Here is a 26,831-nt window from a genome sequence, read left to right as displayed (position 1 = left end):
GCCATGGGAAATCTACAAAATGTTCTTCTCCCTTGGAAAGATCTGAAAGCCATTTCTCTCCCATCAAACAAGAAGAATGATTGGGGAAAATGCAGAAGACATTTTCATCATAGAAATAATTGGGCCACTTTAAAACTCATGGGAGAACAAATAAAGTTTACTTTGCTACTGAGGTATTCAGTTTGGTGGGTCAGAGGGAGTTTTTCTCAGAAGAACTGTCCTGATTGTTTAGCTTTTCCTTAAGACCCATTTCTCTCCTCCAGAGCTCTTCCTGTGCTTTGTGATACATGCCATTCATTTGCAATATAAAAATGCAAAATCAGATGAATGAAAACATTAATAAAAATCTCTGATTCACTCTCAAAACCTTTCAAATTATTTTAGTCCCACCATCTTTCAGCCATCCCTTCTTCATCTTTCCTACCCAGGTAGCCTCATTGTTCCTTCCCCAGTAACACACGTCATCCCAGCTGCTTGCTTGAAAGGAATGTAATTTTCTATTATGTTACAATTAAAGGCATGCTGCATTCGTGTGTGTGTGTGTGTGTGTTAGGATTAGGGAGCCTGTCAGTTTGCACAAAGGACTTGCTTTAAATCTTTGTAGCTGAGCCACAGCAAACTGAGTCCTCCGTGTGAGTGAAGCAGAAGCATTACTGTATGGGTAAAAAGATAGAAGGTTAAATTCGATTTCAATCCTGTAGTGCCCTTGCCTCACCCTATTCTCCCTCTGCTGTTGCCTTATCCATGCATTGACCATCCTGCAGGGGGGAAGGATTATCTTGAATCTTCCCCAAGTACAACAATTGGACAGGGAGTTTCTGTGGGTTTTACACAGTGGGAGTCAGAGCCATCCAGCCATGTTCATAATCTCATGCTGGCAGGGTCCATATGGCATGATGGATGCAAAGCCCGGCTAGCTCTTGATCTCCTGTTCTTCAGACCCATCTTGCTCTAATTCTTCCTCATCTGACTGCACCACAGGCGTCTCAGCTCCTTCTTCACTGGTGTCCAGGCTATTCAGGTCTGTGGAGGCAGATGATGTGGACGAAATTCGTGATTTGACCTCAGCTGTATTGGGCACTTGCAGAGAAATCTCTTCCTGGAAGTGGTTAGAATCTGGCAAAGGAGATGGACAAAAGGGAAAGAAGGGAGAAATGAGATTATTGGCACTTCGCTCACACTGTCTCATCATATTCTGGTGTCAGCCCTCAGGGATAAGTGAATCTATTGAATCTGCTTTAGTTTTCACTTTCTGCAGCTACTGTATGTTACAATTGATTGGCCAAACTTGAGAATTCTGCATTAAAATTGCATAAATTTTGGTGCATATTTCTGTAAACATAGATACTTCTTTTGTCACATTAACCTACTGAACACCCTATCTGCAAATAATTTCCTAGTGTATTTTATTCTTTATTTTCATGAACATCTACCTCTTTGTGCAGACCTTTCCCTTAGCAACTTAGAAGCAAATTTGTTGGTAAACTGCCTGGTAAAATTTAGAAAAGTACAAATTTTGAATAACAAAAAATTTGTGTACTGCTTTAAGAGGCAAAATTAGATAGGTCTGCACTGAAATTTAAATTATAATTACTTTTCCATTTTTGTAAATGCATATATCCATGAAAAAACGTAAGTACTGGTTCAAATGCTATCCTATCCTAAAAGATTCTACCGCTTCATCTTTCAGAAAGTACAGCAGGAAATTTGAAGTATAGCTGCAGTTTTTCAAAGATATGCCTTGCTTATTGAAATCAGTTAACAGAGATATATATACCAGACTATTAACAGAAAATGCAAAACGCACTAGATTTTATCATTGCATCACCAGAGTTGTACAAAACAACACGTTCTACTGTTCTGGACCTAAAAGTGTTGCATGTAAATCACTTGCAAAGATATGGAACGCACAACAAAAATGTCATTTTAGGTCAGAGGAGTTTGAACTTCATTCCTGCTGAGAAGCCTTTATTCAATGATCAATTCATCTCCAACAAAAACACTTGTGGACTGCAGAGAATTCAGTGGTATCTAATGCCACAGACAATTACACACTATAGGGAATATTATGGCCTAAACATTAAACATCACACATATGTGCAGTTAAGCTACCCAGTTCCACAGACTGAGCTGATCTTTCCTTGCAGTCCCCTGCAGACAATGCATAGTGGATGAGTATCCCTTCTCTCTAGTTCTACATACCCTTCACGATGCCAGAAGAATCCAGCATAAGCAGCCTTTTCAGGCATCTTGTTATGACTGACCAAATTTTAAAATATTATGAACATTAACATTGTTGGATATATTCTGGCCATTAGACCGCACAGTTTAGAATACAAATCACAAAATGTAATCTGAGAAGCAGCAGTGAGAGAGCTTCCCCGCTTAAACATTCTGCGGTGGTCTAAAACTTGATGGCCGTGTATTCCAATTTGGTGGAAGGTGTGCCTACATCTTGCTTGAAAGATTGAGTGTACTGTTTGAATTATGAAGATGCATTATTTTTATTATTATATTTATTACAGCATGACTTCAGTCAGCATAAGTTGTTCAGGAAGTGCCTTAGTATAGATGCTGACTAGAGAAAGAGATGTGACTTGGATGAGAATGCTCTTGTAGGACTGCAGCACCAATACATCACCTCATATTTGTTATAAAAACTCATCTCTGTAGGATCTTGCTTTAAGATGAAAGAAGAGGAAAACATGTGTCAGCTCCTTGCAGTAGGCCAGGTCAAGAAACACACAATGCAGGGATTCCAGGAATGCTACTTTACTGTTGGAGGGATATTAACAGAATCTTGAAAGCCTGTCCAATATCTTCACTGCCCCTTTTTAAGGTCAGTAAGGTCAAGGTGGGGCTGGGCTGAACCTCTTTCTCATACTTCCCACTTTCTCAGGACTAGGCAGCCATTTTCCCTCTCCCACCTCCTTCTCAAGGGCAGAGCTAAATTCCTCTACAACATGTTTCTGGCTCCTTTGATCCTGGAGGAAAATTGGCAAATATGTGGGAGGTACCTGAGTAAACATCCCTGAGTCCAAATAGTTTCTGCAGTTGCTTGCTACTGCACCTGTGGTTATTAAGTGCCATTCCTCTCCCTTCTTATATTGTCTACATTCTGCCTCTCTCCTTCACATCCTCCAAACAGTAAGCAACTTATACAAAAATTTACATTTCAAAGGCAGAATTAATTATACAATAGAGGGTATGAACTTGGTACTGATCTCTCCTAATATTTCCTGGTTGCTGAAGTGATGTTATAATGATGGAAAACTTGGTCCCAAGTTGCCATAAGGTTCAGATACCTCAAGGTACCATTTAGTAAGAGTCCCCCTCAATGACCTTTAGGATCGATTGGCTAATGAAACATCAGGAAACATACCAATGAATACATGACCCACTGACCTCCAGTATGCGGGGGCAGGTGAAGCCAATGACCCTGTAACCTTCCACCCAGAGCCCGGCTGCTGCTTGGTCTAGATCTTATCCATGAATGAAGCTTTGAGCTTGTCATTATGCAAAACACATGCTTTACATTCCTTCTCCATTTTTGGCCACAGCAGCTTTTGTCCCTGGCTTGTAAATATCACAGCCTGGAGATTTCATCAGTGAGGCTACTTAACTGGAATGTGGAAGGCTGTGCTGGTAAAATGTCTGAATCATTCTCAGGGTGAATCACTGTGGTATAACTGAGTTCTGTGCCCTCCAGCATGAAACAGAGAGTCTCCTGGCATTAGAGGGAAGATGGGGTCAGCTCTAAATCCCAGCATTTAAAAAAGCTTTTAATCTACACAAATTCAAAAGTATTTTGGAGATATTAGCAATGCTGACTATCTAGGGACATCTAATCAAACTGATTAGATGCTTTGTTGGATTTTTTTTAAATTTCATTTTTTAACATAATTTTAAAGTTTTCATTCACTGTACAAGCATTCAATAGAAGCACAATGATGTCACATGCATCACAACAATTTGCATTATATGTTATGATGCAAATGCCATTTGGTACATAATTTGCATGATTTGCATGACGATGTCCTGTTGTGCATGATGCCTCTACCCCCACCCATGGTGGTAGGCAATCTGTGGCCTTCCAGATGTTGCTAAACTACAGCTTCAAACATCCCTCACCACTGGCTGGAGCTGCTAGAAGTTGTAGTTCAACATCTGGAGCATCACAGAAATCATCCTTGAACTGATGGTGGCAAAGGGTGTTTAACTTTAGAAGAAGTATTCTATATGGATCAGGAGATATAGCCAGCCTGTTTTATCCAACTCCCTTGTCATATTGCTGTTATTCTATTTTATGAAATGAGATTAGTCTAGGCCACAGAGCGATGAAATGAAAGTTGTGATAGAAAATGGTCCCTCACTGTAAAATAAGCTTGGCTTAAGATATTCAGAAGTCATAAACTGGTAAACGCAGCAAAGAGTAAGCAATATTAAGCACCTTCTAACAGGGATGCCACCTGAACAAAACACACACACAGAGTTTATTCCTGTGCATTTATCCATAGCTTGATTTGAATGAAATCAGTTAATTTAGCTATTCACAAGAGTATTAAGTCACATGGCCTTTTACTACTGAAGATGCAGAATCAGAGGACAAGAGAAATACAGGCAACTCTGTTAGAAATCTTAGTGTTCTGAGACTCATCAAGGGGAACTTGACCGTGTCTTTGGAGCAGTTACTTCTTTTCATAAATTTCAGACATTGTTATTTATGCAAACGTAGAAAGAGAGGAGTAAGGAAAGCACTGTTGCCTAGCAACAAGTATGTGGTTGTTAAGCAACAGCCTCCCTGCACTTTCCATTGCCCACTCCTCAGAATAAATATCATTGTTAAGTTCACAAAAGATAATTAAAAAAAAAACAGGGGAGGAAATGTGATAAGTAGAAAGCCAGGGGGAAGAAGACAAGATACGATAAAAGCAGTTCACAATGTGCAGGCAGCAGACTCTGCAGGCAGGCAAGTCACTTCTGTCACCAGATAGGTTGTTTTTCTGTTTAAATTTTGAACAGCAGATCCAAATGGCCCAAAGCACCTGTTTTCTAACCCAAACAGAGCTGTTTCTAGCTTGAAACAGTTCCAGTGAAGTCAGAACAATCCGTTTTGAGCTTCAAAACAGCAGGTTCTTTTCCATGTTGAGCTTGAAACATTTCTGCTCTGAAACATTTTGCACACACCCCTGTGCAGCTCTCCACCTCAGGACACAAACAAGGTCAGACCTGCAGCAGATTCAGTCTACCTCTTGGCACCAAAGTAGGCAAATCCACACTTTCAACACTCAGGCCACCCTGGCTGCCTGTCCTAACCCCCCTCTTTAGGCTGGCTGCTTTATTTTATCCAAGACCAGCCAGGCAGCAATAGGATGTATCTGCCACAGAGGCCTCCTCTGTTGCCAGACATTTCCAGGAGGGGACTTGTCTTGAAAAGCCCAGAAGGGGTTTCTCCAAGCTGATACCATATGTGGCTAGAAACTGTACTGCTCACTTTTTAACAATCTGTATTTATTTTATTTATTTATTTACAAGGCTTATAAACCATTCCAATTGAAGCCAACTCTGAAAGGGTTTCAAGTGCTCACTGAGCATGGCCACTAACACAGGGATGTCATGAGGACGGTCAGGGCAAAAATGTTTAATGTAATTTAGGGGTTCAATTTATGGAGTGAAATAGCTGTATTAAACTTAAGGGGGCCATACTGTTCCTGTTTTGCTCCTTATTTTGCTCCCAAACCCCTAATTTTGCCACCCTGGTTAGTGTGAGCTGGAGATTCTCTGGGGATCACAATAGGGCAAGAGGCCTTAAACCAAGATTACTATTGCTAAGGTTCAGGAATGAACAGATAGCCAAACCTTGTCAGTGGGACTAAGAAAGCCAATTGTTTCCTTAGGCCTTAATCCACACAAATGTCTGTGATGCTTCATATTTGAATAGAATGCCAGAATTATCCATTGCCAACAGTATATCCATTGTCTTTGGTGCTTATTTCATTGTTTATTTCAATTTTGTTCAATACAAATTAATACAGAAGGCACCAGAAATGGTAACAGGAAGGTTTTTCAGAAAGAATACGTATGTGGTAATAGGAAGTACTAAAAAGTTTGGAGCAAATAAAGTATGGCCTGGAGATGTTTATTTTTCTGTAGGAAAGAAAGGAATTTCTGTGTACTAATAGCAGAGCATTAGTTGGTATTGTGATATTTCTGGATTAACACAGAGGTACAGTATATGATGACTTCTGGGTTTCAATTAATTGATTACATGTATTTGAATTTTTCAGCCACAGTTGGGAACTTATAAATCAAAAAGCTTAAGCCTTATCCAGTGGCCATTTGAAAATTTGTTCTGGGTTATGACTTCACCTCCCAAATCAACACTCCCACTAAGAAGCAATAACAATCTCACTTGAAAGGAATGTGCCTGGACATAGAGCTTGTTTGACCCTGTTTGGTACCATAATTTTTCAATGCATTATAAAAGAGTGGTTTCATTGTATACCAATCCACTTATGAATATGTTTCTTGGTACCTCCTTGATTAAAGTCACCTGACCTTAATTTTAGAAAACAGAGCAAGAGAATGTGACAGAACAAAAAAAGGTATTATCTCTCATGGTTGCAGAGAAAAGTACCAATGAAAGCAGAGCCATAGGCTTAGCAGATAGCTCAAGATGGTACTTCTAATGACCAGGATGCCAGGATTTTTGCCTAGCTGGCCATCTCTTTTCTGCTGTCAGCCCTTCAAGGTAGACCAGACTAGGAAACCAAAGTCAAGAATGCTAATACTACTTTTATTATATGGTTACAGTAACAGAAACTTTCAAGTCTGAATGCACCTCCCCCTCCCTCCCTTCTTCTTCAACAGAATTAGGAAGTGCCAAGTCTGAGATGATTTCTCAAATTACATTTCTGCCTCAGATTCAAATTTATTCTGTCAGACCATTGTCTTGATTGTGGCTCTTCCTGTTCTTCAAGGTTATTCTTGCTGCCCATTACATCTGCATGTATATTAATTTCTACCACTAATGCCCATGGTGTACCTGTGTTGGTGAACTTCATATGCACAAATACTTGGCTAAATTTCCAACTCTTTCCCTGAACAAAGAGTTTTGTCATAACACGTCCCAGATGGAACACAGGCCAACAATTGACAGGGATAGTATGGAAGTTGTACATACCTGGCAATAGGGTAGCTACATTGTTGTTGTCCTCTGTCCCACAGCTAAGGAATACATCAACATTGTCTTGGTCAGAGAGATCCAACATGTCCATCTGTTCCAGCATGTCCACATTGACCTCCATGGAAGAAATGCTGCCTAGGGGAGCTGGAAAGATGTGGAAACTATCAGAGCTCATACCACATGAAGAATTCTCATTATTACACAGGGGAATATAGCAACACCTACACCCAGCTTGACAAATGCTTACACCTACACCTACCATGGCAGAAATGGATCTCCATTTCATAGCTTGCTGCCCAAATTAGTCACAAGTAAATTACAGATTTATTGACTTTTCTCACACAAGTAATACAGAGCTTCCCCATGCTCTCAGTCATTGTTTATAGCAGGGTAGGCAGCCTTTCCTGGATCCTGGAGGCTAAATTGAGCTGCACAATGATGCACACAGGGTAAGGCTGCATCAAGGGTACTGGCAGGACTGGGTTTTTCTGTTTTTTTTTCTCCCTTCTCCCTCTGGGCTTTGTGTATGGTGATGTTTTGTTATTTTAACATGGTTGAGCCTATTTGAAGACATATGCTTATGTGTTTTTGGTCTCAAGATGGGAAAAAGCTGTCTTGCTGCTGAAAAGCAGTGGTACAATTGAAGGGGCTGCAAGATGTCACAAAAAGAGGTTGGGGTGGCATGCAGGTCCTTGGTGATGCAGCTTGCCCACCCATGGCCTATGACCTTGACACTTGAACTTACGTCTCCTGTGTTCTATCTGCAGGTGTGATACCGGGAAGAAGAAGTCAACATCATGCTGGAAAACTTCCTCAAAGAATCTCTGCCTTTCCCAAAGTTTGAGCTGCTGTTGCTGCATCTGCTCTGGGTCTCGCCCTCGCTGCCCATTTTCAATATCAGCTGAAATGGAACCAGAATGAAAAGTTGAAACACAGAAATCAGTGTTCTCTCCTGTTCCTTTCAGAAGTGAAAAACGTCCCTGACAACCATGCAGGGTAGAAACACATTTCTTTAAAGAGAAATACAAATGGTTTGAGATGGTTTCACTTCTGTGGGTTCTTGCACTGGGCAGTGAGTTGGACTAAAATTATCTCCAAGATCCCTTCCCACCTTTACATACTTTCATCCATGGTTTCATGGTTTTGCCTTATTGTCACTTCCTGCCAAGCAGGAACAAAGCCCAGTAGAGTGCATTTACTTGTGGTGAAAATCAGAACACATAACACTTCATAATTAGTATTAATTATTCTCTCATTTCAAGCTACCTCGAATTATATGAAGAAAGCAGACCCAACAATTTCTGTCTAGCCAAACCAGCTATACTGTTTCCTGCGGTACTATAGTGTGATGCAAGATGATGCACAACAAAGAGAAGGCAGGCTAATCCTCTTCTCTTTCCAAAATCTCAAATAATTTACAATCCTTTCTAGTATGTACAGTATTCCTACTGCAACGTAGTTTACATCACAGAATTGCTGTGAGGAAAAAAAATACTGTATACACTGCCTTGAGCTCTTGGATGAAAGGTGGGGTAGAGATGCAACAAACTATACAAACCCCTTATTTGTTTAGATGAGAAAAAACATTAACAATCTGCACTACTCATTCCCAAACAAACTAACTTTGTGAGATACATATGTGCCAGAAAATTATATGGAAAAATTCATCAAATTTCCTAGGCTACAGGAATCAGCAAGAAAGACTACTTTCAAAATGTCAAATTGATTGATTCCTTCCAATTCACTAAAAAGATCAAAAGACTTTACTTCCAAAAGATGCTGATAAAACATCTCAGAAGGATCTATTTGGGGGCAGATTTAATCTTTGTCCAATATGAAACCATTTTGACACACCGGAAAGAATCTTCCTTATTCTACATTTAATATTTCTTCCCTTTTGACTTTTCTATCTATCTATCTATCTATCTATCTATCTATCTATCTATCTATCTATCTATCTATCTATCATTTGGTTTGACTTACTTCTAATCCATCTAATGAACTCTACAATAAAAAAATAAAATATAACCAATAAGTAGCACAAGAAATGTATAATTCATTTAAATTCATTATTTCAGGATAGGGGGCTTGCATAACTGAGTAAAGGGCCATATTGATAAATTAAAACCCTTGTGGCCTGCAAATATCTGGAGTACCAATCAGCTGTTCCATGGCTAGTATAGCAGCAGGAGCTCTGGAGTTGGCAGCAGCGGCGGGCAGTTCTAAATTTACTAGTTTTTAAAAAACGGCGGGCCACACAAGACTGCTCGGGGGGCTGTATGTTGTGCAGGCCTGCTATAGACTGAAACATCCTGTAAATGAATAGACTTTGCTCTGTGTAAAGTATGAACTGAACTACTGGGATTTATAATCCATGGCTTGCAAATATAGTATATTTAATAAACTGTGGTTGAACAAACCTTGGCTTAGTGCATTGCATAAATGAAGTCTATGAGTCATTAGGTTACTGCCTTTTTTGGCTCTCCCTCTCTTCCTGTCTTTCCCTCTTTACTGTTCGTTATATAATGTTTTGTACTCCAAATTTCTTAAAATTCAAAGGGAAAAGGTTTCTTTCCTTCTCCCATCATCATGAAAGCACCATTTTTGTCTCTACTGCCAAACCTATGATTAACTTTTTAAAAAAGTCAATATTTCAATACATGCTTTCACATATTTGTTAAGATGCTAAATTTAAATCCGTGCTCAACCATGGAACTCATTCTGTGCCTTTAGGTCAATCAATGTAAGCAACAGTTTGGTCTACTTGGAATTCATTTAACATGTCGTGTGCATCCAGCTATTATAGTTTGCTAACTACATTTTATGACTCAGTGCAATTTGAGAATAAGATAATTATTGTGTCTTATTCAACAAAACATAGTCAAAAGAAACCATGATTTAATATGATACGTAAATTCAACAACCATCTCTCTGCCTAACCTGAGAGGACTGTAGCTGGAAGGATAAAGCGAGAGGAGGTCCTAGTGTACGTTGACTTGCACTCCCAGAAGAAAAGTGGGAACATGGATAGTCTGCCAATATTTTGATGCTAAACAAATGACAAAAGCTTTGTTCAACTTTTGTTGAAAACCTTTGCATATCCTCTGCCAGCTAGTCTTAATTAGTTTTCAAGATTACTAAATTCTTATAGTGTAGTCTTCTGCTTGAAGCTAACGGTTCAGGTTCTGCCTAGCTTATGATGTTGCAAGAAACTACTTATGCTAAGCAAAGAGATTGTCTTGTAATCTTACTAGGCTCACCTAATATGGGGCTTGTTGCAAAGCTCATCACCCTGATCAGTCACTGGACAATTTGTTTATTTTCTGTATTAGGAAACTGATCAAAATAAAATTGAAATAATGAAGCCCGTTTCAGAGGGAAAGTAAGTCATCCCTTTTGAGTATCTTTTTCTTTAAAAGGAAAGGTTGCTAAATCTGCTTCTTTTCAGTATGATTAATACGAAAGAAATCCACTCACATTTTCTTTTTTGGTCCTATAATCCCTTTACATTTTTCCCCAAGCATATACAATAATTAGTCCTTGAACATGGATAAAGATAAGCAAGTTTTTGCTTGCATTTTTTTTTGGTAAATTATTTCAAGGATGCAACCCACAAAGGAGACAAAAAGGAACCAAATTCAATCAAGTAAGCATAACCCATTATGAAAAGGCTGAATGTTGAGAGATCTCTTTTTTTTATTGGGAGAAACCCAAGGAATCAAAGAACAAAGTACAGCTGGAATAAGAACGACCCCTTGACCTTGTCTAGGAGATTTTCCATAGCATATATCAGATGCCTTTAAAAATTAAAGACATTTCAGCTCCTCTATTCAACAACTGATGATGCAGGGACTGGCTAGACGGATATAAGGAAAATGTGATTACTGAGCTGGGCAGTGCCATAACCAAGGAAACCAAACAAATAGTGAAAATTGTAATTGTCTCAAGTAGAACAGCCTTTTCAATTGCCTCAGGGGAAATTTCAGCTCAACAGCAACAACTTGTAAATTTCCTGTCATGGGAAGCAAAAAAAAAAAGGAAGGAGAGAGTGAGGCAGTGTCTCTATGCTGTGGCCTATGAATTCAGTTCCAGATGGCAAAAAAACCCTAAATCTATTGGTACCAACCAAAATGACATAAAGAATATGCAGTGTTGTTCTCCAGAACACTTCATCAAGCACGTCTCTGAATTCAGGAGGACTAGGAAACTAGACCCCTATCATTTGGCTAGTCCCAAGAAAGGTATCACCCAATGTTTGATTTGAAACTATTTTTCCCATGGGTCAGCCTGGCTATCATGGCCTTTTTCTTCAAGAAGTAATTCAAGAACCTCTACAACAACTACCAAATAAAAGGAAGCATGCTTAACCACTAGGTATAGATGTGGCTCATACACTATTTAATACAAGTTCATCAGCCAACAAACATGATTTTCTACCTGAGCAATTAGTCAAGAGCAAATTTATCTAACCCAGCACTCTTCCAATATGCTGGGATTTCAACTTCCAGAATTCCCAGCTAGCACAAGCTTCAATTATAAGGGATTCAGTACCAGTTGATGAAAATAATCTCTCCCCTATCTTGGAGACTTGCAATTAGAACAGAGTAATTCAACCAGATGTGTTGGACCATAATTTCCAATCAGCATAGCCAAAATCTAAGCATTCTGGGAGCTCTTGTTCAGTTACTCACTTGCCTTTAATTTGTCCAAGCATCAAGTTCTTTTCCAATGACTCCTACCTTTGCATTATGGTCCAAAATATCTAAGCTTTACCTTCATTATTACTGTTTTCAGTGAGCTGCCTGGTTTCACTTGATCTACCACTGAATGATTTGTTCTTCCTCCCTTCCAAGGTATTTTCAACTTTCTCCAGCACAATTGAAAGATGTCATTTTTTCTTCATTCAGATTTTCTTATGGTCCAGTTTTCACACCCATATGTTACAATTAGAAAAACCATGGCCTTGACAATGCATACCCTTGTTGTCAATGTAATATCTCTGCACTTCCTGTATATTGGTAAAAACTGGATATTTTTGTTTGCATCACCATTAATGATGCCATGAATTTCATTTCAGAGTTCTTCAGGCACTCTGTTTATCAAATCTAATCCATTTAATCTAGTTTTGTTTTTACTGCATAATCATATATCCTTTATCTAAATGAGTTTGACCTGGTAGTTCAAAAGAGTTCAAAAGAAATACCCATGTAATGCTGTATTGTAATTTCTATAGAGACATATAGAATTCTCTCTTTTTGCCATTTCTGTGACAGTATCCAGGACAAACACATTATTATTACACAATAAAAATAATGCCTACCTACTGATTCTACAGCTAGCATTACCAGTGCTATGGCTAAATTGTGGGTTACATCAGTTAAAATGCACCATCAAATATTGCACCTCTATTATGTTTTCATGTGGTTTATTGATTGTAATAAAAATAAGCAAAGCACAATCATATAGAATATTGCTGAGGTTGTATTTTGTTGATCTGATGGTTATTGTGAGGTTTCAGCCGGGGTCTGACTCCGAAAATGAAACTTATCCAGAGTCAGAGAGGGGAAATGAAACTGATCTGGAGAGGGTTGAAGAAGCTGAACCAGGAAGTGACTCAGCAGAGTGGGAGAATTTGCAAACGTGGATTGGACAAACTTCGGTGGGGGATTTGAACTCTCCAATCAGCGCGTGAGACAGAAGAGCTGAGAAGCACATGAATCAGAAAGCAGCTCGATTGGCTGCTGGAGAGAAAAGGTGCAGAAAGGATCAGCATAAAAGGCAGGCGCACCGAGAGCAAGCTGCCGGAGACAACCGATCCTTCAAGCTCACAGCCATTGCGGAAGAGTCCTTACCTGTGTCGGATGCCTTGCCTGTAGCCAGAGTGGAATCAGCACCAGCATCTTCTACCTCCACAGAATCGCCTTCTGCACAAATTGCTCCAGTGGATCCTCTTCCTGCTGTCCCTGCTGAGAACAGCCTCGCATCTAGCTCTGGACCTCGTCACCATGTTTCGAAGCAATCCAGGTGTGCATCCAGTCTTGCTCCCAGCTCTCAGCCTTGCCTAGGATCTCCAGTCCAGTCCAGTCTCTCTCCAAGCCCACAGCCTTGCCTAGGATCTCCAGTCTAGTCCAGTTGTGCTTCAAGCTCCCAGCCGTGACTAAAAACTCCAGTCCAGTCCAGTCGTGCTTCAAGCTCTCAGCTTTGTCTAGGATCTCCAGTCCAGTCCAGTCCAGTCCAGTCGTGCTTCAAGCTCTCAGCCTTGCCTAGGATCTCCAGTCCAGTCTAGCCTGGCTTCCAGCTATCAACCTTGCCTGGGATCTCCAGTCCAGTGTAGCCTTGCTTCCAGTTCTCAGCGTTGCCTAGAATATCCAGTCCAGCCCAGCCCAGCTTAGCCTTCAGAGCCAAGCCTTGCCCAGAGGTTCCAGTTCAGTCTTGCCTAGCCTCCACGTGTCAGTTCAGGCCTATCTGCGTGGCAGTCCACAGAACCTTGCCTCCAGCTTCTGCCTTGCCATGCACTCTAGCTTCACCAAGCCTGACAGCTTCGATCAGAGAGTTAGCTGAATTCTGCTTTGCTGTTCTGCCACAGTCTGATCCTGCAGACATGCCTGTTCATCCATCATTGCCTGGGTGGTCTTGATTGAAATTGCTTTGCCTTATTTATTCACCAGGACTTTACTACTGTAAATAGTTGTTTTAAATAAAGAGTTTTGATAATAATTCTGTCTGGCCATCTCATAGTCTCAACAGGACAGTTATATTTGCTTTCTTTAGTTTAAGTTGTAATTTTGCAAAGAGTTTATGAGTACCCAATCTTGCTTTTGCCAACCTAATTGAGCTTCTATATTTCTGCTTGCCAAGAATATAGTCAATTTGGTTTCCAAATCAATCCAGTAATGTAATGTGCAGAGTAATCTTTTAGGCAGTTGGAAGAAGGTATTTGCTATAAACATTGAATTTTCCTGACAACGTTCTAATTTGTCTGATTCTTGTGTCATTTCATACACAAAGGACAAGTTTTCCCATTATTTCAGATGCTATTTTATTTGCGGTTTCAGCATTCCACTCGTCTATAATTAGTATGACGTCTTTTTTGGTACTGTGTCAATTAGGTGTCAATAAGGTGTTGCAAGTCACCACAGATTCTGCTTTCACAGTGTAATATTGATTGGCTTGCCTTGGACTCATACTGAGATCATTCTATCATTTGGAGTTGTATCTGAGTACTAACTTTGACACCTTTTTGCTAATAATGACGTCTACTCCATTTGTTCTATGATTTTCTTGCCTGCAGTAGAATATTTAATGCTCTGATGTGATGTGACCCATTCCAGTCCATTTCAGTTTGCTGCTTCCCAGTCTTGATATTTTTATTCTGAGAAGATGAAGTCTGCCTTGATTCATGGTTCTGACATTCAGTGAAAGGAAGAAAGGGAGAGAGGGAGGGAGAAAAAGATCTTTTCAGCATCAGATCATCCTTTTATCCCTGGGCACATCAGCAGGTGGATATACTTTCAGATTCTGTCCAGCCACATCATAAACACTAGTGCTCCTCATAACTGATCTCTCCTACTCCCTCGTAGTTTGTTGGATACTTTCTGGCCTTCGGAAGCGGGGGCTTGTCTTCTGTTACTGTGCTGACATTGTTTCAGTTTTGAATGTACACTTTATTTTCTTGGTAGAATACTCGGTACATCTCCAATGGATCAAATTTAGTCTAATCTCTTACTAATGACCCAACTGTCATATGTGACCCTTCTGGGAGTGCACATTCCCAGTGATATAGTTCAGAGCATCAGTGGGAAGCACAAGCCGTTCATGACTACAAGGAAATGATCCATACAGGAGCCAATAGATCAAGAGGTCAGCAAACTAGGGAAAGGTCATGGGCAGACAATACTGACTACATGGTCAACACCAATTCCTGTGTTTCAGCTTTTGAGTCATGTGCATGCGTCTGCAGTCTCAAAATACTGAACTGTTGCTATTGCATGTCTCTTCAGCCACAGTGGTTTCTCTTTATTCCAGTAAGATCTAGATGCATCACATCTGAATCCTTTATTAACAGACAAGAATAGTCAGTTGCTTAGCTGAGTTTTCCTATAGAAAGCAACCAGCAATTAAAGCAAGAGCAAATTTTTGATGAAAAAGAAGCTGATTTTGATTTGATCTGAGGCAATTGTTTCTAAACACTGAAGGTGCACTTGTTCAATTTCCCAAAGCCTTTGCACCATGAGAGCTGGCATAAGCTGAGGCTTTACTTCCAAAATAACATCCTCAGCAAGAGAGTAAAGTATCTGCAATGAGTAAATTGTGTTTGTTTTGCATGATCGACTTGGTTTCTGATTTTCATGGAATTGAAAAGCAATTCAAGTACAATATCTTACTGTCAACACCCTTCACACTTTGAGGTCCATCAGGATGGACACTCCAGATGTTGCAGAACTTCAGCACCCATGGCAAATGGTGGGGAATGCTGGGAACTGTAGTTCAGAAACATCAGGAAGGCCACAGGTTGCCACCCGTAGACTTAGAGACTTACTTAAAACATGAAAGGAAAAGAAGAAAGCCCAATGCTTGGAAAGCTCATTCCATTCTTCAGCAACTGCAGCAGCACATGGAATCAGAAAATGCACCAATAATAATGCTGCATATGTGAGAACCACATATTTGATCTCTATAAAATCAGAGAGGAATGCTGAAATCAACACATTGCAAGGGAGCCCATTGCCAGTGATCAGAGTTCCAAGGTATTCCAACTCTTCCTTGCTGCTCCTGTCTTCAACAGGATGCTCCTGCTGCCTGTTCACCATTTCTCTGGGCAGAGGTAGAAACAACCTCTGCTTGACTTATCTTCTCCTTGTTGGAGCATAAAAGAGAAAGGAAACAAATAGTAGCAGCAATTGCAATGAGGGGAGGGAAGCACCAAGAACATTTTGCCCAAGAGAACCCTAAGTTCACATCGGGGAAGGTATCTTGAGCTAGTATATTCACGTTAATATAATAAATACTTCAGAATCTGGACTTGAACTTCCAGCCTTGCTGCAGACAAAGGGAACATTCATCCAGTTGACAATACCAGCAGAAAAAAAAATGGACACTAATACAGCCACATATTTTTCTGTCAATTTTTCTGTCTTCAACAGGATGCCATGAAAGCTACAGACACAACCAGTGTGATACTTTGTTTAGAGCTAGTGTGCAAATCTAGTCTAGCCTATGATTCTCACAAAAAGTGCTCACAGCAGTCACCATTACTTAATGTGAGACATCCCCAGTTGAGATTTTCAGGGTGGAAGCGCCATGCCTTATTTGCATAATGTTTCAGTGGGTTTAGAAATCATCTTCCATTTGTACACGCTCTAATATACCTGCATTTTTTTCCTAAGAAAAAAGCATCTTTAAAGAAGGAAAGACAATAAACCAGTATTTTGATTGCTAAAGCTTAGGTGCTCCCTCAGTTTGGAAGTAGCATTGACTATGACCTACTTCACTGGATTGTTGTAGGGATAATATTGTGTGAAGAATGAGGAAAAGTACCATATATAGGCTTTAAAAGGGGACCGGTAAATTAATGGAGAACAGGTAAGTCTTGAAGACTCATGCCTCCAAGTTCTAGCTGCAGGAGAACAATGGTGGGAGAAGGGTGTATTGTCACCTCTTGCTTGTGAACATCCCAGAATTATCCAGTTGGCTATAGTGAGAAACAAAACACAGGTCAAGGATGTGCCTTAGCCTGAATTAGCAGGGCTATTATGTTCTTGTGCTCTTCCTTTAGAAAGCACAGCCTTCTCTTTAAATAGCCTTCACCAACCTTGGCACCCTCTACATATGCAGACTTTAGTTCCCAGAATTCACCAGAAATCATGGCTAGTCTAAAGTTATATTTCATTTTGGAGTGGGGTAACTGTAGCTTCCCACATATTAGTGTACGATTTATTGACTGAGGCTGATAGAGGTTATACTTCAACAATATCTGAAAGGTTACAAGTTGCCTGTCCCAGCTCTGTCTGAAGCCATCCAAGCTACCTGAGTTAAAAATTGAAGAATCCTAAGAAAGGAAAACAGAAAGCATCAATAGTTAGCTCCTGCGCAGCAGACTGAGTAGCCTCACAAAATCCTCATAATATCTACATGTATGCATACGTCTAAATTAACACATGCAATTTTATGTAAACCTATGCTTTAGTTGTTATTGTTCTCTGTTTTGTTGATTCATTTCCTGTTTTTGTTGATATGTAACTGGGCAAACTACCCACAGTGCACTCATAAATATTATTAGGTCTCACTCATGAATTCATTTGACATAGAGTTGCAGCCTAGGACTTGTTGGAATGCTGTGCTCTTAAGGAAAGACAACTAAATAGCCAGAGCCAACCCATATTCCCACCGCTTGAGAATACAAGGTTTAGTTTCAGCTCAGAAAGCAAGCTTTCTAGAATTAATTGCAGTTCTTATTTAATGATGGCCTAATTCAACACTGGTCAGCAAATACGCTGTGAAACCAAGCTGAAGAAAGAGGCACTAGGCACTGAGACAAAGAGAGATGGAACGGATTGGTACTATGTAACAGCATGCCATGGTTTGGACAAAATGCTTTATGTTAGAGCCTGAATCAAAAAGATGTGTTGGGATTTATTTCCCAGATAAATTAACAAACCTGCTGATAAATTCCCTGATGAAATTTCATTAGCCAGCTGGGCAGCTCGCCACAAGCATTGAACTGCCGTTACGTAACTCTTGCTGATAGCCATCTGGTTTGTTGAGCAGCTGGTGGTGGGCCCAGACTGCACTAGGACAGCAGCTGAGGGTCAGAAATGGCGCCATCTTCTTTATCCTACCTTCTCCTTTTTGTTCGCTAGGTTCCCCATATATCTTGGGCACAAAAGAAGGCAAAGGGGTCTAGATACAAGCTTTTTCACATCTTTCCATTTTGCTCCTGCTTAGCAAAGAACAGAGCAGAGCCTTCCCTTCTCTTAGTGACTGATGGTCTCTCTCACACACTGCCGGGTGCTAAGATTGCCTCACTAGGATGGCATGTACCCCATGACTGTTATGTATTCATTCACAATGCTCCCTCTTGTGTGCTGCATTCTGTGTTTCAGGGGAGAAAAATACCTGCTGCTGCATTTTCTTTCCCATGGCATCCAACCAAGAGGGGCCTGCACTCATTCACAACTGGGGGTGGGGTGGACGTGTCACAGTGCGTTCTCTTGAAATGCTGGTCGCCCAGTGCGTCTGCCACTTGGGTTCCAAAAGCACGGGCCTCCCTATTGCCTGCTAATCCTTTCGACTCTCACTGCACACCCATTATGTGCTGAAGTCTGGGGCTGAATGTGAAAGTGAGGACTGTAAGAAAGGAATGAAACTGGGAATGAGACCCGTAGATTTGCTTCTCATTCCTCTTTTCATCATGCACATGAAAGACTTTTTAGACAAAAAGAGGCTTCCCAGCAGCTGGATTAGCCTTAGCATCAGGTGTCGTACCTTTATCCAAAGGAAGAAGCATATAAAGTCCCCAAAAGATGGGTTTATTTGGTTAGAAATTTTATTGCTGACATGTAACAGATTTCTACTGAATATATTCTGCAGAAGAATCGGTCACTCAGATTTTAATTTGGTTTCAAATGAGATCAGTATATTAATGTCTTCTGAAGATCGTGATAGCATATAAGTCAAGAATATTAACACTGAACGTGTTGCACATCCACATCACTTAAAATCAATATATTAAACTCTTCTATCAAATACAATAGACTCTCTTGAAGGTATTGTATTACCATCTCTAGTGGTACTCATTTGAGTTTAAAGTTATCAAGAGATTAGATAACAGTCCAACAACTGATGCTAGTGTAGCTTTATAGTCCATTTTTCTCAGGATATATAACACAAGAAATTTAATTTTCATTGTTAGCTGCAGATTTACAACAGCAAAATACCAGGAAACTAAGAACACATTTTGTATTTAATCATATTTAAAAGTGGCAAATAGCATGGGCTGCAAATTTAGCAGAATGTTAAAGTGTCATTTAATTAAAATAGTTTTATTCATATTTGTTCTCTGTTTTTTAGTTAGATTAGCAAACTAATTCCTCATAGATTACCTCTATCTACACAAATGTATTTTTGGAAAGAAATATTGAACAACGGAATTTTGAAACTGTGTATCTCTCTTCCATACACACACACACTCAAAACAGTGTTGGATTTTGTGATTTTGTTTCCTTGGTTTTGTCTAGCTTCTATTTTCTGTTCATTCATTTTTGGAGGCTTACATTTTTAAATTTTCATTGTTCATGTATATTCACTGTTGATCATTGCATATTTCCTTTGTAAAGAAAAAAGAAAAAGAGAAGAAAGGTGGGCCCATTTTAATGAATAAATAAAGCCCAATTTTTTGCAACCCCCTCTTATGTTTTACTATGGGGTACTATATTTATATGGATCATCATCCTTCTCCTGCCAGGAGCTCAGGAAGAGGACATGTGTTCCCTCTATTTATATCTTCACACCAGCTCCATCAGGTGGATCAGGTTGGAGGACAGTATCTAGGTAAGATTAAGATTTATCAGTGAATTTCATAGTTCAGGGAGGAGTTCAACTTGGCTCTCTCGGACTTGTAATCTATTGCATTCAGCACTAGTAAGAGTTACTGAAATCTGACCACCAGGGACCCCCTAAATGATTAGGAAGTAGCAGGTTGTTGTGGCAACAACAAATGTCTACAGCGTCAGCATCTGGGCCTATATGGGTAGGATGGAGTCTATCATGGTTGCTGCTGATCACTTTTTCTTTCTTTGTCAAAGCATTTCTTTGCCAGGGGCAAGGTACTGTAACTGGATATGTACACAATTATACATGCCCGCTATATTTCTTAACAGCTGTTTATTGCCAAATTATCTTGATGCTTCTGCAACTTCTGCAACTAAAAGAACACAAATGGTCATATTGTGTGGGCCCATTAAATCCTTAGGGCCAGAGTATAAAATTATCTAACCACAACACTGTGGCTTCCTTCTTCTCCAGTATGGTAATGATCCATACTTTGGCTCCCACAAAGTCCCTGAATGTTTGTCTGTCTGTATTATTAAAGTAAAAGCCTCTTTTGATTCAAGCTTCATGGATACATTTATGTAGTTTTCTTAGCAACAATATGTAAGTGGTTTGCCATTGCCTTTGTCCAGGTGTTTTTTTTTTCCTTTTAATTTTCCAATCTAGCCTACAGCTCTGGTATATCTTGCATACTCCTGTCCAAGTATTAACCAGGTCTGACCTTTCTTAGCTTTTTGAGATTAGCCAGGGTCAGCCAAAACATCCAAAATGACTTCCTATCTCTTATGTTCCTTGGTCTGCTTCACAGTTTGAAGTGTACAGTACTGATAAATAACATCACTCACTATTCTGAATTAACATGGTCAGCCTATGAGACCCAAGTTAAAGGCAGCAGGTGATAAACATGACAATTCAAATCCCATTTCAGATATGAGATCACCAGGTGATGTGGTGCAAGTTACTAATCTCACAGCTATCTTACATTTGATTGTCTGTAAAATGTGAACAACAGTGAGCTATTGTAGATAGTTATGAGGAAGTGTAACATAAAGACTATCAGTGAGCATGAACAAGATTCCAGAGTTACTGTAGTCACATACGTAAGGCACTCCAAATTCACTGTTAATTCTAAATGCTACTGTCATTCAGAAGTTATGGACATGATAAATAAGAACAAAACAAACCCTGTCAGTCAGTTCTTTTAACCCAATATTTTGTTCCCTATAGTGATCAACCAAGAAATCCAAGAGGAGGGAAGGACAGCAACACTCCATCCATGCTGTTGCTTCAAGTAACAGATGTTTAATGAGGTATTGCTTTTAATAGAATAATAAAGCTTGAAAAGGCCTCCTATTCAACACTGGAATTCAAATTAAAGCATCTCCAGCAACTGTTTACTTAACCTCTGGTTGCAAACATCAATTAAGAGGAGCTCACAACATCTCTCCAGTAATTGATTTTATCATCAAACTACTCTTACTATTGGGAAACATTTTCATAATATCCAACTGGAAGAATCAGCTTTCCTAAAATCTAAGACATTATTCTGCTCTTGTATTCTGGGGGATTTTTTATTCTTTTTGACCCTCCTTCTGGTATCTGAAAAGTGCTATCATCTTCCTTTCAGGTGTCTTTTTTTAAGGCTAAGCATAGTTCTTTCAGCCTCTCCTGGTGGGGCAATAATTATTCCTCTGATCATCCTTACTGCCTCAGCTTGCATCTCTTCCAGTATGAACAAAGTGCTATTTTAGCAGTCTTGCTAAATCCAAACACCAAATGAGGACAGCATGTAGCAGCCTTCCCCAGTCCGGTGCCTTCCAAACACACGGCCACAATAGCTGGGGAGCTGAAATCCCCACACATCTGGTGGTTACATGGTCTAACAAGGCTCACTTACAGTAAAACCTTTTCTATCTTCAACAGAAATAAACTTGCAAGAAAACCTGCCAAGTCTGGTGATGAAAAACTGCAGAAGTGTCAGGAACAGAGAATATATTTAACCCAAGAGTTCTAGGGCAGGCTTAGATTTTCTGGGCTGCCTTGAGACTAAGAAGCAATGTCTTGGTTTAGACAAGACTTGACAAAATTGTCAGTTGGATTTCTACTGGGAGTGGTAATCTTTGCCATTCTTTCTTGTCCAGCTAGATCCTGAATACAAAACACCTACTGTGCTGCAGGCAGCATGAATGAAAGGAGGAAATGGAGGAGGAGTGTTGTTAACATAGGCATACATCCAGGAGAAGATGGTGGGTGGTGGCTTTTCTCCATTAAGAGGCTCTTAAAACTCCTTGTGTTTTAAAACTCAGCGCCTTAAGAGTAAAAAATCATGTCTGGAAGAGGTATATCACATCTGGAATTCTTTCCAAGCCACAAAAACTGCAGATGTAGATGCTAGGCTGGGTTGAATTGCAATTGCTAATCCTAATGGCTCATGGTTTGCCCACCTAGCCACCACATAAACCAAAGGGCTTCCCTTTGTGTGAAAGGAGGCAGTTTTCCAGGCCTGTTTTGTTAGGCCATGATAACACATTATTTATGTTTATCATTAATGTGCGTACAGAATTTGGTTCCCCCAGACAGTTTTAAGCTTTTATGGCTGAAAAAATGGGAAGTTGACAATGTTCAGTCAGGAAAGTTCAGAAACCAAAAGGGGTGTTAAGGGTGGTCCTAGTTTCTGGTTTCAGTAGCATTCATTTATTGAATTAGAAGGAATATAAAGAACATTTTCTTTACTGCATGTACTGATTGGCATTCTATATATTGTCAGAAAGTCAGCATCCAACAGCCAGACATAGAGCTTGCACAAGGAGGTCAGTTTTCCCAAACTGGGCAATAATTTCAAAATGTGGTAGAACTCTATCCTTCTTATTTTGCAACTTAGCACTTTCTGAATGAGGGTTTTCCAGACAAAGGAATCCTGATACTGATATTACCAGTAAAAGGCACTTTTATAAATTATCCCATCTTTTCCTTTTCAATAAAGAAAAGCATGGAGGAAGGGGTGAACAAACAGAAGAGAGTTAACAAATGAAACATAATATTGCCTGGATACAAATACAATTGTAAATTCCATGAATGAGCTAGGGAAATTGCAAAAACTTCCAAAACTTATTTCAATATGCTATATAACAATTCAACTTTATTACTATATCGATGGAAACTGAACTTTAAGGCCGGCTAAAGTGCTATCTTAAGAGTTAATAATTCAAGTCATATTTGGATGTTTCCAGTTCACACTCTTTGCATTACCTGTTTCCAGGACTGCAAAAAGTATAGTTATAGAACTCTGCCTGAGTTTCAGTACACAAGTTCTTCAGGCCCAAAAGATGAATTCTATGTATAAATGGTATGTATTTGTCACAGTTCCTTTTTGTATAATTTAACTTATTTTTGCAAGTCATGGGGGATTTTTTTCCCCTTCTTTTTTTCCTTTGAGTAAGACTTGACTCCTGGTGACTGCATGAACAACTCCCTACAGTTTTCTAAGCAACATTTTTGGAAGTAGTTTGCCATTACTTCTTCCTAGGGCTGTGAGGGAGTGACTAGCCCAAGGTCACCCAGCTGGCTTTCATGCTTAAGGCAAGACTACAACTCAGGTTTTCCTCTCCTAGTCTAGCACTTTAACCATTAGACCAAACTGGCTGTCATTTATTTCCCATGAAAGAATGCAAAGTACCATAGCACTGAAAAACAACCATAGGTCCTCATTTCTGTTCCTGTGGGATATAGGAGAATGCATTCTGTGATTAGTTGGTAATTCTCTACTGTAAACCTAGCACCTTTGGAGGGCTTCAGACTTAGGAATGCTGATCTATATGGGCCATAAATTATTTGCCACCCAGAGGTACATCCTACAATGCTACTACTAAGGTTATTCAACCCATTCAATGTACTTACTTTCAGGAAAGATTCTAGATTCTAGTTATGCATGAACATAAATGGATCGTTTTTTTCTGCATTTGCATGACAGCTACAGACAGCTCTTCTGTATGTGCCAAATGCTTTAATCGCATTGCATGTAGTTGCATGTGTTTGTATGAAGTGGTAAATTTTCTTCAGCAAAAGGTGTGATTTCCATTCAGATTTGAGCTCTGATGCCTTTCTTTCCCATCCACCCACCCTTCTTTTTTACACACTGCCTTTGGGCTCCTGATTTAATCCACACTCCTGGTGTTCCTGCAACGGAAACAAAATCTTCAAGCGATCAGCAAGAGTTAGGGAATAGATGCAGGAAAATTCTTTTAATATAGAGCATACTTCAAACATCTAGAGAATTAAGACAGCTCCCAGAATGAACCAAGGATGCTGACCTCACAGCTTGGATCAAGCACAACAGAGAAGCTGCCTCCTTTTGTTGTCCTTGGGGTTTTGAACATCTTTTGTCCTCCCATCAACCTCTCTAAAGTGTTCCTGGTTTTATCCTGCTCGTCATTCTATATAAAGCAACTCGTGGCCCTGTAAATAGCCAGGTCTTATGATGTTGCCTCTGCTGGGGAGAGAGCTGTGGACGGTGAAGGTATTTTTAGCTCCAAAACTCAAGGGATTTGAGGATAGGCTGTCTAGCTTTTATTATTGTGAATTTGAGACAGAGGGAAGGGTCACAGGATAACGTCTCCTCACCTCACTCTCTTTCTCTCAAGGCACCAGCTCTTCAATCTTCCCTCCCTCCTTCCCTATTCTTCTTGCATTTCATCTCCTTGTGGTTTGACTTATTTTATGCTTGTACTGCAGTAGCACACCCCAAAGGAAGGCTGAGTAGAGCGTTTGAATGGGAGTTGTTGATGGATTTTAAATCTCCAGTTTTAGGCCACTTCATCTTCTTGTGCATGTTGTTCCTAAGATGTGTTTCTCCACTATCTCCTATGGAATAGAAGGGTTTTCTTTTCTTTTTCGATAAAGGAAATCTACCACCAATCTTTCAACAATTTCCGGTAATTTGCCATAGGCCAACAGATCTCACAAAGCCAATGTTACTCAATTGCACTTCACAGCCTGGGGGAAAAGACCTTAATGTAGATCAAAAGAGACTTGTTTCTAGCAACCTCATCTGAAAAATGAAGGCTCTTCACCCCAACAGCAACAAAGCTAGCCTACGGGCAGAACTGGACATGACATTAAATGCATCTTTGCATTAAAAAAAATACATTTCTAATTTTTTAAAAAATTAAAATTGTTAATAGCAAAGGTTGCATGTAAGGGGGGGGGGAATACATTATGGAAAGGGAATATGGCATATTTGTGTATGAAGTAATGCAAAGATAAATCTAGCCCTTGTCCTTTGCATCAAGAAAGTTGTCAATGTACAAAAATGGCCTCAGTGTAAGAGTCATGTGAATTCATCAGAACTGACATCCTGAGGAGAGATTATAGCAGATGATGCATTTCTCAGGAATAAGTGTTCATGAGCAGCTTTTCATGGGGGTGGCAAATATCTTTACACTGTCATGAACATGACATCACTATCACACCACCTCAGGCCTCATCACCCACTACAGCTAAAAGGTCTCCTTAAGTCAGAGCAAGGGGATATAACAGACAGCAAGGTTGAAATTGCAGGGGTGGTCAACAAAAGAAGCCTAACCTCTTAACTGCAGGGTTTTTTTTAGAAAGCTATGGGGGAAGGAGGAGGGCATGCGCTGACTAAAATGAGGGGGAGGAAACTGGGAGTGGGTTTGTTGCTTTTATTCTTATCCTGCTGTCTTATAGCAATTATCCACCACTTGCACCTTGTGAAACTACACATAAACTCCCACTGAATCTGCCCATGAGAACAATACTTCCTTTTTGCCAAAAAAAAAAGTTTCAGCATGTGCTCCTATACTGATCACAGAGGGAAAGAAAAAGCAGAATTGGTGCCTATATTTTTGTTAGCCAAGATGTGACCAAACCCATTTATACTACTCATATGTAAACTGAACATTTTACTAGACTTCACAGAAGGGTGGGAAGTGGGGAACTACTGCTTAGATCAGTATGTAGGTATTTCCTGAATGCTAATCAGGGAGAGACTGGAAGAGGTACAAAGTCCAAGGTTAGCAGGTGAATATTTGTAAGCTGGAGTGACAAACATGTGGACCATTCCCATGCTGGTTGGGGTTGATGCAAGTTGCAACTTCTTAAGAGGAGGGAGAAAATACCTCAACATATAAATGATGTGGCCATATAAATTAGATTGAAATAAAAGAAAAACATGCAAGCATGAGAGTCAGTTTGTCTTGAGAAAGAAATGCTGTGGGCTGTTGAAGTGAAAAATTCTAAGAGACCAACTGCATTTATAAGGCAATGGTGAGGATCGTCCCCAGCTGTTGATCAAGAGGTGTGGATCCTGAGACTTGTGCCCAAGCGACTCCACTGCACCTGAAACGATGCCTAGTCAAGCTACTTTCCCACAATAGGGCAGGAAAGGGATCTGGAAAATATTCCTGCTCTCGGATAAAAGCTCTTTTTCTCTGGGTATATATGGAGAGAAGCTGGCCCTGCGTTCCAACTGGGAACGAGGAGTCTCTGGACTGGGGGCATTAGGGGAAGACAGGGCTTCTCCTCTGCCTGGATGTGTTGGACTACAGTCCCCAGTACTCCAAGCCAGTGGACACAACCCCTTCACACCTGCTGGCTGGGCAGGGCGCGCGAAGTCTGGAGGGGAGTCGGATCCGGGAAGGCTGAAACGAAGCCCTATTTTTCACCTCGATATTTTCTCCTGCCAAGAGCCCGGTGCCACGTCCGTCTGCCTTGGCGCCCTAAAGCCCGTTTCTCAGAAATGCCTAATAAAAGCTTCGGTCCGAAGGTCGGGGAGCGGGGGCGCCCTGGCTTTCCCTAGGAGAAGGACGGACTTACAGGGCAGCCTCCGGCTGTGGCCGTGATGGGTTTCGGGTCCTGACATCGCTTTCCGAGGGTAAGAACGCGCTGGTTCGCCTGGATAGTCCACGGCCTTCCCGAGCAGAAGCGCTCTCTCACGGCAGATCCGACGCGAACACTCCCGCCGCTCCGAAGCGCCTCCTCATCTTCCCAGGGAGTGGTCCAGCTCGGGGACTCCTCCAGCCACCAGCAACTCCGACTGTCTGACTCAGGCAGGGCTGGCTGGGACTTCGGGCAGCAG

The 26,831-nt window shown here is 40.4% G+C and overlaps 1 protein-coding gene across 1 annotated transcript; it reads right to left on the bottom strand.

The window, feature by feature from the left end:
* Window positions 1–212: 212 nt before the first annotated feature.
* Window positions 213–26,831, bottom strand: DBNDD2 (dysbindin domain containing 2). The gene is made up of 4 exons (XM_063297146.1): window positions 26,570–26,831; window positions 7,932–8,087; window positions 7,184–7,330; window positions 213–1,116 (listed from the first exon to the last, which is right to left on the bottom strand). The coding sequence occupies exons 1-4, from the start codon at window positions 26,613–26,615 to the stop codon at window positions 914–916; spliced, it is 552 nt and encodes a 183-aa protein (XP_063153216.1). The 5' UTR covers window positions 26,616–26,831; the 3' UTR covers window positions 213–913.

The sequence above is a fragment of the Candoia aspera genome, chromosome 3 (genome assembly GCF_035149785.1).
Source record: "Candoia aspera isolate rCanAsp1 chromosome 3, rCanAsp1.hap2, whole genome shotgun sequence".
Taxonomy (NCBI): domain Eukaryota; kingdom Metazoa; phylum Chordata; class Lepidosauria; order Squamata; family Boidae; genus Candoia; species Candoia aspera.
This window is presented reverse-complemented; position numbering and strand designations above follow the sequence as displayed.

What these genes read in the sequence shown, in the direction of transcription:
- DBNDD2 (XM_063297146.1), bottom strand. Translation starts at nt 26,615, where the DNA reads ATGTCAGGACCCGAAACCCATCACGGCCACAGCCGGAGGCTGCCCT. An exon ending in GCAGATAGAACACAGGAGAC is followed by an intron (nt 7,331 to 7,931) that starts GTAAGTTCAAGT and finishes ACATCTTTCCAG; the next exon opens with CTCCCCTAGGCAGCATTTCT. An exon ending in TGTAGCTACCCTATTGCCAG is followed by an intron (nt 1,117 to 7,183) that starts GTATGTACAACT and finishes CTCCTTTGCCAG; the next exon opens with ATTCTAACCACTTCCAGGAA.